Below are 12,287 nucleotides of genomic sequence, written 5' to 3' on the forward strand. Positions count from 1 at the left end.
CCCGATGAAATGTTCTGAATATATCTGTTAAGTCCATCTGGTTCGTTGTAAAATTCAAAGCTGGTGTTTCATTGTTGACTTTCTGCTTACATGATCTTTCCATTGCTGTATGTAGGATGTTAAAATCCTCTACTATTATTGTATTTTTAACAGTGGGTTTCTTTATATTTGTTATTAATTGATTTATATATTTGGATTCTTCCAAGTTGGCATAATATTTACAGTTGTTAGATCTTATTGGTGGATACATCCTTAATTGTGATGTTATGCCCTTCTTCATTTCTTATTACAGTCTTTGTTTTAAAATCTAGTTTGTCTGATATAACTATGGCTACTGTGGCTTTCTTTTGACATCCATTAGTGTAATAGATGTTAGCTGCTATGTCACCTGTAGAATTGGTGTTCCTGGTGATGTTCTCTGGTCCTTTCTAGTCTTTGTTGCTTTGGGGTTTTTTTAATTTTTTTTTTTTTTCCTCCACTCAGAGAGTCCCCCTTAAAATTTCTTGCAGGGCTGGTTTAGTGGTCATGAACTCCTTTTGTTTTTGTTTGGGAAATTCTACATCTCTCCTTCTATTCTGAATGACAGCCTTGCTGGATAAAGAATTCTTGGCTACATATTTTTCCCTTTCAGCACGTTGAATATTTCCTGTCACTCCCTTCTGACCTGCCAAGTTTCAGTGGACCGGTCTGCTGCTAATCCTACTTGTCGAACCTTGTAGGTTAAGGTCCTATTGTCCCTAACTACTCTCAGAATTTTCTCTTTATTTTGTATTTTGTAAGTTTCACTATGATATGTAGTGGCATTGACCTGTTTTGTTGATTTTGACAGGAGTTCTCTGTGCCTCTTGGACTTGAATGCCTGGTGTGTTTTTTTGTTTTGTTTTGTTTTGTTTTGTTTTTGTTTTGTTTGTTTGTTTTTTGCTAGATTAAGTAAGTTCTCAGCTATAATTTGTTCAAATAAACCTTCTGCCCCTTTTACCTGTTTTCTTCTGGGACTCCTATGGTACAGATATTATTTCACTTAATGGAATCACTGAGTTCCCTAAGTCTACTTTCATGATCTAATAGTTTTCTTTCCCTCTTCTTTTCAGCATTGTTATTTTCCATAATTTTATCTTCTGTATCACCTTTTCTTTCCTCTTCTTCTTCATTCCTTGTTGTGACTATTTACCATCAGTTTTGCCTCTCAGTTACACCATTTTTTATTTCAGCCTGATCTGTTTTTAGGTCTTTTATCTCTGCAGCTAGAGTTTCTCTGGTGTGTTCAGTGCTTTTCTTTCAAGCCAAGCTAGTAGTCTTATGACTGTTGTTCTAAATTCCTATTTAGATATTGCTTATATTCCATTATAAGATATTGCTTATATCTGTTTTTAGCAAGTTCCTGACTGTGATTTCTTCTTGACCTTTCTTTTGGGGTGAATTCCTGTATCTTGTCATTTTAGCTAAGTTTCTGTCTTTTGCATGTTTTGAAAGCTTGTTATGTTTCCTGCGCCTGAGAGTAATGCTGTATTAAAAAGGGGTCATACACTGATGAGAGCCTGGCACTTAAGGAAGTGTTTCTAGTGTATGCTGTGTGCACTCTGCTATTGGGTTTTGGGCTGCTCTTCAAGACTGGTCAGCCCTCTGCAGAGTTCCTTGCTTGCAGTGGGGAGTGTTTGGACCTTTAACTAGGTGTGCTCTGATTTGTTTGTTAAAATAAGCCTGGAAAGAAAAGAACAAAAGAATAAAGAAGAGTGGGGGGGGGAAGAAACCTGATCCAAAAGAAAAGGAAAAGGAATGAAAAAAAACCAAACAATCAAAATATATAAGCCTTATTCCAAAGAAAAAGTAAAGAAGAAAGAGAAAGAAAATGAGAAAAGGAAATGAAAAAACAAAGAAAAAAGCCATAAGGCTGATTCCAAAGGGAATAAAAAGAAGAAGAAAAAAAGTAAGCCTGATTCAGTTTCCACCAGAACTGCAGGTGACGCTTTGAAGTACTCTATGACATTAGCCTTGGTACATGCAGGGTGCTGCCTGTGCTGGTCTTCTGGAGGAGAGGACTGCTGGACTCACTCAGGGTCAGACCTGCCCCAGTAAATATGCAATTGCCAGGCACAGAGGGACGGGGCTTGGTGTGAGCAGGTCCCACCTCCACTGGGGTCAGTTGTGTTGCTCTCTGAAGTCCCACCATGTCAGTGGTAAGAGGGAAAATGGTGCCACCCCACTCTCTTATCCTTGGACAGGGGATCTCACACCCCAATTTGTTCAGGAAGCCCTCAAAGAATAGTGAGGGCAGTCAGCACGCCCTACGCCACAGCTCTGGTGTGTGGCTAGGATTCAGAACTCAAAATCTTAAAGGACCAGGTACCACATGGACCCACTCTCCTCTTCTGGAGTAGAGCTTCTTTGTGCTATGTCTGATGTCCTTTGTGTCAGAAAAACAATCCCTTACCTGTGCAGAATCTATGGTTATCTGCCTCTGTGTGTGCGTGCTTCTGTCCGCCTTTCACGGGCACCTACAGGGTCTTTTGTCCTTGGAGAGGCAGTATACTTCTTCCAAAAGTACTTCAAGAAGTGGAATGTTCTCTTCCAGTGCGACCCAGGAGATCCCATTACCACACTATCCTATCCACTCCAGGGCCAGCGCCCTCCTCCCCAGGGGCAAACACCACAGCTCCACTCTGGAGAAAGTCATACACTCCCAAAACCTCAGAGTTTGAGCTCCACAGACTATTTGCAAAAAACCTGGGACACTGAGTACCTCTCACTCCCCAGTCTATGGTCCAGAGAGGTTTTCCTCTTGTACGAATCCAACACTGCACTCTCAAACCCTTTCTCTTTCTCTCCCTTTTGTCTCTGCACAGAAAGGGTTCACTCCCCACCGTGGCACCACTGTTTTTCTCTCCCCCAGTTCTCTTCCACACACCTCACACCTGCACACTGTCTCCCTCCAACTGTGGAGATCCTTCTGCCAGTCCTCATATCGATTTCCTGGGTATCCTGAGTGATCTGAATTCAGTACAGCTGTGTTTGAGGGAGGAGAAAAACCCAGGGTCCCCATATTTCTGTCATTTTCTACTGACCATCAATCAAGGAAATTATAAGGCATGCACACCAAGGAATATTGTGCAGCCATTTAAAAAAAAAATTAGGGCTGCATACCAGATTTCCATGGAGTATTGCTGAGAGAAAAAAGCAAAGTGTAGAAAAGTGTGTAAAACACAATCATGTTTTTATTTAAAAAAAAAAAAAAGTGACTCCAAAACCCATATAAAGGCATACTTCGTTTTATTGTACTTTACAGATACTGCATTTCTTACAAATTGAAAATTTGTGGCAACCCTGCACTGAACAGGTTTGTTGGCACCACTTTTCCAACAGCATTTACTCACTCCATATGTCTGTCACATTTTGGTAATTCTCACAGTCTTTAAAATTTTTTACATTATTTTAATATTTGTTACAGTGATCTGTACCCAGCAATCTTTGATGTTACTATTGTAATTGTTTGGGGCACCATGAACCACACCCATGTAAGATGGTGAATTTATTAATAAATATGTGTTCTGACTGCTCCACTGACCAGCTTTTCCCTCATCTCTCTCCGTTTCCTTGAGCCTCTCTATTCCCTGAGACACAACAATATTGAAGTTAGGCCAATTAATAATAACCCTACAATGGCCTTTAAGTGTTTACGTGAAAGGAAGTGTTATACATCTCTCATTTTAAGTCAAAAGCTAAAGATGATTAAGCTTAGTGAGGAAGATACTTTGAAGGCCACAACAGGCCAAAAGCTGAACCTCTTTCTCCAACCAATTAACTGAATTGTGAATGCAAAGGAGAAGTTCTTGAAGAAAATTGAAAGTGCTACTCCATTGAACACATGATGATGAGAAAACAAAACAGCCTTATTGCTATTATGGAGAAAGCTTTAGTAGCAATTTCACTCATATGTGGTATTCAAGAAACAAAACAAAGAAGCGTAGGGGACAAAAAAAAAGAGAGGCAAACCAAGAAACAGATTCTTTTTTTTTCTTTTAATATGTAATTGGTTTGCATACAATATCCAGTGCTCATCCCAACAGGTGCCCTCCTCAGTGCCCATCATCCTCTTTTCCCTCCCCCCCACCCCATCAATCCTGTTTGTTCTCAGTATTTAAGAGTCTCTTATGGTTTGCCTCCTTCCCTCTGTGTAGCTTTTTCTTTTTTTTCCCCCTATCCCTTCCCCATGGACTTTTGTTAAGTTTCTCAGGATCCACATGACAGTGAAAACATAGGGTATCTGCCTTTCTCTGCCTGACTTATTTCACTTAGCATAACACTCTCCAGTTCCACCCACAGTGCTACAAATGGCCAGGTTTCATTCTTTCTCATTGCCAAGTAGTATTCCATTATATATATAAACCACATCTTTATCCATTTGTCAACTGATGGACAGTTAGGCTCTTTCCATAATTTGGCTATTGTTGAAAGTACGGCTATAAACATTGGGGTACAAGTGCTCCTATGCATCAGCATTCCTGTATCGTTTGGGTAAATTCCTAGCAGTGCTATTGCTGGGTCATACGGTAGATCTATTTTTAATTTTTTGAGGAACCTCCACACTGTTTTCCAGAGTGGCTGCACCAGTTTGCATTCCCACCAACAGTGCAAGAGGGTTCCCGTTTCTCCACATCCTCTCCAGCATCTATAGTCTCCTGATTTGTTCATTTTAGCCACTCTGACTGGCATGAGGTGGTATCTGAGTGTGGTTTTGATTTGTATTTCCCTGATGAGGAGCGACGTTGAGCATCTTTTCATGTGCCTGTTGGCCATCTGGATGTCTTCTTTAGAGAAGTGTCTATTCATGTTTTCTGCCCATTTCTTCACTGGATTATTTGTTTTTTGGGTGTGGAGTTTGGTGAGCTCTTTATAGATTTTGGATACTAGCCCTTTGTCCGATATGTCATTTGCAAATACTTTTTCCCATTCCGTTAGTTGCATTTTAGTTTTGTTGATTGTTTCCTTTGCAGTGCTGACCTTTTTATCTTCATGAGGTCCCAATAGTTCATTTTTGCTTTTAATTCCCTCGCCTTTGGGGATGTGTCAAGTAAGAAATTGCTGCGGCTGAGGTCAGAGAAGTTTTTTCCTGCTTTCTCCTCTAGGATTTTGATGATTTCCTGTCTCACATTTAGGTCCTTTATGCATTTTGAGTTTATTTTTGTGAATGGTGTAAGAAAGTGGTCTAGTTTCATCCTTCTGCATGTTGCTGTCCAGTTCTCCCAGCACCATTTGTTAAAGAGACTGTCTTTTTTCCATTGGATATTCTTTCCTGCTTTGTCAAAGTTGGTCATACTTTTGGGGGTCCAATTCTAGGGCCTCTACTCTATTCCTTTGGTCTGTGTGTCTGTTTTTTATGCCAATACAATGCTGTCTTGATGATTAGAGCTTTGTAGTAGAGGCTAAAGTCTAGGATTGTGATGCCTTCTGCTTTGGTTTTCTTGTTCAATACTGTTTTGGGTATTCAGGGTCTTTTGTGGTTCCATACAAATTTTAGGATTGCTTGTTCTAGCTTCGAGAAGAATGCTGGTGCAATTTTGATTGGGATTGCCTTGAATGTGTAGATTGCTTTGGGTAGTATTGACACATTTTAATAGTATTTATTTCAGTCCATGAGCACGGAATGTTTTTCCATTTCTTTATATCTTCTTCAATTTCCTTCATAAGCTTTCTACAGTTTTCAGCATAGAGATCTTTTACATCTTTGGTTAGGTTTAGTCCTAGGTATTTTATGATTCTTGGTGCAGTTGTGAATGGGATCAGTTTCTTTATTTGTCTTTCTGTTGCTTCATTATTAGTGGATAAGAATGCAACTGATTTCTGTACATTAATTTTCTGTCACGACTTTGCTAAATTCATGTATCAGTTCTAGCAGATATTTGGTGGAGTCTGTCGGGTTTTCCATGTATAATATCATGTCATCTGCAAAAAGTGAAAGCTTGACTTCATCTGTGCCAATTTTGATGCCTTTGATTTCCTTTTGTTGTCTGATTGGTGATGCTAGAACTTCCAACACTGTGTTAAACAACAACTGTGAGAGTGGACATCCCTGTCTTGTTCCTGATCTCAGGGGGAAAGCCGTCAGTTTTTCCCCATTGAGGATGATATTAGCTGTGGACTTTTCATAAATGGCTTTTATGATGTTTAAGTATGTTCCTTCTATCCCGACTTTCTCGAGGGTTTTTATTAAGAAAGGATGCTGAGTTTTGTCAAATGCTTTTTCTGCATCAATTGACAGGATCATATGGTTCTCTTCTTTTATTAATGTAATGTATCACATTGATTTATTTGCAAATGTTGAACCAGCCCTGCAGCCCAGGAATGAATCCCACTTGATCATGTGAATAATTCTTTTTATATGCTGTTGAATTCGATTTGCTAGTATGTTATTGAGCATTTTTGCATCCATATTCATCAGGGATATTGGCCTGTCGTTCTCTTTTTTTTGCTGGGTCTCTGTCAGGTTTGGGAATCAAAGTAATGCTGGCTTCATAGAATGAGTCTGGAAGTTTTCCTTCCCTTTCTACTTTTTGGAACAGCTTGAGGAGGATAGGTATTCTCTGTGCTTTAAATGTCTGGTAGAATTCTCCAGGGAACCCATCTGGTCCTGGATTCTTATTTGTTGGGAGATTTTTGGTAACTGATTCAATTTCGTTGCTGGTTATGGGTCTGTTCAAATTTTCTTTTTTTTCCTGTTTGAGATTTGGAAGTGTGTGAGTGCTTAGGAATTTGTCCATTTCTCCCAGGTGGTCCAGTTTGTTGGCATATAATTTTTCATTGTATTCCGGATAATTGCTTGAATTTCTGAGGGGTTGGTTGTTATAATTCCATTTTCATTCATGATTTTATCTATTTGGGTCATCTCCCTTTTCTTTTTGAGAAGCCTGGCTAGAGGTTTATCAATTTTGTTTATTTTTTCAAAAAACCAACTCTTGGTTACATTGATCTGCTCTACAGTTTTTTTAGATTCTATATTGTTTATTTCTGCTCTGATCTTTATTATTTCTCTTCTTCTGCTGGGTTTAGGGTGTCTTTGCTGTTCTGCTTCTATTTCCTTTAGGTGTGCTGTTAGATTTTGTATTTGGGATTTTTCTTGTTTTTGAGATAGGCTTGGATGGCAATCTATTTTCCTCTCAGGACTGCCTTCGCTGCATCCGAAAGTGTTTGGATTGTTGTATTTTCATTTTCATTTGTTTCCATATATTTTTTAATTTCTCCTCTAAATGCCTGGTTGACCCACTCATTCTTTAGTAGGGTGTCCTTTACCTCCATGCTTTTGGAGGTTTTCCAGACTTTTTCCTGTGGTTGATTTCAGGCTTCATAGCAGTGTGGTCTGAAAGTATGCATGGTATGATTTCAATTCTTGTATACTTATGACGGGCTGTTTTGTGACCCAGTATGTGATCTGTCTTGGAGAATGTTTCCTGTGCACTCGAGAAGAAAGTATATTCTTTTGCTTTGGGATGCAGAGTTCTTAATATATCTGTCAAGTCCATCTGATCCAATATATCATTCAGGGCCCTTGTTTCCTTATTTATTCTCTGCCTAGATGTTCTATCCATTACTGTAAGTGGAGTATTAAAGTCCCCTGCAATTACCACGTTCTTATCAATAAGGTTGCTTATGTTTGTGATTAATTGTTTTATATATTTGGGGGCTCCCGTATTTGGCGCATAGATATTTATAATTGTTAGCTCTTCCTGATGGATAGATCCTGTAATTATCATATAATGCCCTTCTTCATCTCTTGTTACAGCCTTTAATTTAAAGTCTAGTTTGTCTGATATAAGTATGGCTACTCCAGCTTTCTTTTGACTTCCAGTGGCATGATAAATAGTTCTCCATCCCCTCACTCTCAATCTAAAGGTGTCCTCAGGTCTAAAATGAGTCTCTTGTAGACAGCAAATAGATGGGTCTTGTTTTTTTATCCATTCTGATACCCTGTGTCTTTTGGTTGGTGCATTTAGTCCATTTACGTTCAGTGTTATTATAGAAAGATATGGGTTTAGAGTCATTGTGATGTCTGTAGGTTTCATCCTTGTAGTGATGTCTCTGGTACTTGGTCTCACAGGATAGGATCCCCCTTAGGATCTCTTGTAGGGCTGGTTTAGTGGTGATGAATTCCTTCAGTTTTTGTTTGTTAGGGAAGACCCTTATTTCCTTCTATTCTAAATGACGGGCTTGCTGGATAAAGGTTTCCCGGCTACATATTTTTTCTGTTCAGCACATTGAAGATTTTCTGCCATTCCTTTCTGGCCTGTCAAGTTTCAGTAGATAGGTCTGCTAGTTCCCTTATGTGTCTCCCTTTGTATGTTAGGGCCCGTTTATCCCTAGCTACTTTCAGAATTCTCTCCTTATCCTTGTATTTTGCCAGTTTCACTATATTATGTCGTGCAGGAGATCGATTCAAGTTACGTATGAATGGAGTTCTCTGTGCCTCTTGGATTTCAATGCCTTTTTCCTTCCCCAGATCAGGGAAGTTCTCAGCTATGATTTGTTCAAGTACACCTTCAGCCCCTTTCTTTCTCTCTTCTTCTTCTGGAATTCCTGTGATACGGATATTGTTCCATTTGATTGCATCACTTAGTTCTCTAAATCTCCCCTAGTACTCCTGAATTTATCTCTCTTTTTCTCAGCCTCCTCTTTTTCCATAATATTATCTTCTAATTCACCTATTCTCTCCTCTGCCTCTTCAATGTGCACTCTGGCTGCCTCCATTTTATCTTGCACTTCAGTTATAGCATTTTTAATTTCATGACTATTTTTTAGTCCCTTGATCTCTATAGCAATAGATTCTCTGCTGTCCTCTGCTTTTTTCAAGCCCAGTGATTAATTTTATGTCTATTATTCTAAATTCTTGTTCCGTTATATTGCTTACATTGGTTTTGATCAATTCATTAGCTGTCGCGACTTCCTGGAGTTTCTTTTGAGAAGAATTCTTCCGTTTTGTCACTTTGGCTAGCTTTCTCTACCTTATGCGTTTTAAAAACTTGTGTGCTCTGCACCTTTGAGCACCGCTATATTAACGGCAGGCCATACACTGTCCAGGGCCTGGCCCTTCAGGAGGTTTTTTTTTTGGGGGCTTGTTATTTGCTCTCTGTTGTTGTGACTTTGGTTATTTTATTACCCTACTCATAGTAATATTTCGGACCCTACACCAGGTGTGCTTTGATTTGTTCCTTGGAGTAGCCCTGCTGATGTGATTAAGCGAGTACCCCAGTCTGTGTGCCTCAGTACCTAGATCTAACACTTCTAAAAAACGATTCCCTGAGCATCTTAGCTTGAGGCCTCCCCACATTGTGCATGACAGAAAGGATCCAAGAAACAGATTCTTAACTGTAGAGAACAAACTGATAGTTATTAGAGAGGAGGTTGGTTGGGGCAGGGAATGGCTTAAATATGGAGATTAAGGAGTGCACTTGTTGGGATGAGCACTGGATGTTACATGTTAAGTGTTGAATCACTAAATTGTATACCTTAAACTAATATTATTCTGTACGTTAAGTGGAATTTAAATAGAAAGTTAAAGATCAAACCATCCAAACATTCCCTTCAGGCAAAGCCTAATCTCGAACAAGTCTCTAACTCTTCAGTTTTATGAAGGCCAAGAGAGATGAGGAGGCTTCCAGAGGAAAGTTTGAAGCCAGCAGAGACTGGTTTATGAGGTTTAGGTAAAGAAGCTGTCTGTATAACAACAAAGTGCAAGATGACGCAGCAAACTGTTGATATAAAAGCTGCTGCAAGTTATCCAGAAGATCTAGCTAAGATAATTAATGAAGGTGGCTACATTAAACAATATATTTTCAATGTAGACAAAATAGCCTTTTACTGGAAAAAGATGCCATGTAGGACTTCCACAGCTAGGGAAGAGAAGTCAGTGCCTGGTCAAAGTTTCAAAGGATAGACCGACTCTCTTATTAGGGGCTAATATAGTTGGTGACTCTAAGTTGAAGCCAGTGTTCGTATACCATTCCATAAATTCTAGGGCATTTAAGAATTATGGTAAATCTACTCTGTCTGTGCCCCATGAATGGAACAACAAGGCCTAAATGACATCACATATGTTTTCAACATAGTTTACTGAATATTTTAAGCCTGCTGTTGAGACCTACTACTCAGAAAAAATATTCCTTTCAAAATATGACTGTTAATTGATAATGCACCTGACCCCACAAGAGCTCTGATGGAGATCAGAATGAGATTAATGTTGTTTTCATGTCTGCTACCACAGTATCCATTCTGCAGCCATGGATCAAGGAGTCATTTGGCTTTCAAGTCTTAATTTCATGTATTTCTTAAATAATAAGGCTTGAAAGCCATTTCATAAGGCTGTAGCTGCCATAGATGGTGAGTCCTCTAATGGATCTGGGCAAAGTAAATTGAAAACCTTCTGGAAATGATTCACCATCTGAGATGCCGTTAAGAATATGTGTGATTTATGAGAAGAAGTCAAAATCAACCTTAAAAGCAGTTTGAAAATTTATTCCAACTCTTGTGGATGACTTTGAGGGGTTCCAGACTTTAGTGGAGGAAGTAAGTGTAGATGTGGAAAGTAAGTTCGGATCTAACAAGAGAACTAGAATTAAAAGTGGAGTCTGAAGATGTGCCTGAATTGCTGCAATCTTGTGATAAAACTTTAAAAGATGAGGAGTTGCTTCTCATAGATGAGCAGTATCTAATACAGTATCTAAATACAATTTTATTTATATATTATGTGACTCAAATATTTATGTTTTCTAATGATTTTAGTTATTAGTGGAATATTTGTTCACATCATAGGTTGATTGTGTTTACCACATAAATGTAACTTTATTTTATCAAATTTAAATGTTTATTTTTCTTTTTATCAAATAGTATACATTGAAGTCTATCTACCTTATGAGATAGCGAGCTGATGAATGAATTCAGGGATGTTCTAGAATGTATTCTTGCGTTTGTGTGAGAATGATCACTTAACAAGGTTGTGGAGCAACAAGACAATGGAGTTTTGTGTGATCACAAAAACTTATAGTTCTTGTAGGAGAACTCATTTTAGTTTGATTTCTGATTAAAAGTTAGGTGTATCTAAACATATTTCAGGCCTTAGTGAAATTTCTTCCTTGCAAAAAGCAGGGAACCTTTCTGTTCTATTAGTTTCTGTATTCCCTTCTAAATATTACCACTTTAATTTAAGTTAATCTGTACACCTCCTTGTAGAAGGTTGTAGCATACATTAAATAAATCAATTGTATGGACAAAATATACTTCAGTTTTAGACTGTCTTAGAGAAATCTGCGTGTATTAAACTAAATTAGAAACTCAAAGATTTTTTCATTCATTACCATTATATAAACTTCTGATCCATGTATGTTTTAAGTGTTTTGGCGCTAAAGATTAATTTGACTTGAATTTTTTAGGAACAGCTTTTGTTAAAAAAACAAAAAACAAACAAGGCATGTACATACTTAAGACAAATGTTAAACTGTTTGAAATTTGCAATGTATACAATGCAGTAACACCTAATTATATGTTTTATCTTTTCTGTGATATAGTTGTGCAAGTTACTTTAGGTCCACAGTCAATATTTCCTTGACAGTGTTAACCTCTTATGAGAACTGGAACACTAATAATAAGAACATAGAATTTAATAGGTTTAACATTACCTACATGATTAATGTGTTTATGACAGTATATTACATTGAAATTTACTTCATTGAATATAGTGCAGATATTTCTCAACCTTCTGGTTTTTTAAAGGTAATTTACACTTGACTCAAACCTGGGACTTGAACTGCACAGGTCCATTTAAACGAGTATCTTTTTTCAATATAGAATAGGACTAAATGTATTTTCATTTATGATTTTCTTAACATTTTTTTCTCTAGCTTATTTTTATAAAAATACAGTCTATAATACATACAACGTACAAAATATGTGTTCATCAACTGTTTATGTTATTTATAAGTCTTCCTGGTCAGCAGTAGGCTATTTAGTATTTAAGTTTTAGGGGAGTCAGAAGTTAGACTGCACGGGGGGATTGATGCCCCTAACCCCTGTATTGTTCAGGGGCCAACTGTATTTAGATAATTTTAAAAATAGATTCAGATCTAATATTGAAATATTTCCTCTAATTACTCTTTACTCCTTTCAGAGGAAATGGATGTAGAAGCTCGACTTACTGAACTATGTGAAGAAGTTAAGGTACTTGGATTTTTTTAAATTAACATTATCAAGTTATTTGAGTGGATTCTGTTTCCTATTCTAAATATTTTATCCAAGAAAACTTAATG

The 12,287-nt window shown here is 37.8% G+C and overlaps 1 protein-coding gene across 12 annotated transcripts in view; it reads left to right on the top strand.

The window, feature by feature from the left end:
• Window positions 1–12,287, top strand: part of FAM135A (family with sequence similarity 135 member A) — a 125,839-nt gene that overhangs the window by 58,109 nt on the left and 55,443 nt on the right. For all 12 annotated transcript variants that reach the window (XM_043591733.1, XM_043591737.1, XM_043591738.1 and 9 more), the window contains one exon: window positions 12,149–12,198. In XM_043591733.1, coding sequence (XP_043447668.1) covers window positions 12,149–12,198 — 50 coding nt within the window. The remainder of the gene's footprint in view (window positions 1–12,148; window positions 12,199–12,287) is intronic.

This window comes from Prionailurus bengalensis, chromosome B2 (genome assembly GCF_016509475.1).
Source record: "Prionailurus bengalensis isolate Pbe53 chromosome B2, Fcat_Pben_1.1_paternal_pri, whole genome shotgun sequence".
NCBI lineage: Eukaryota > Metazoa > Chordata > Mammalia > Carnivora > Felidae > Prionailurus > Prionailurus bengalensis.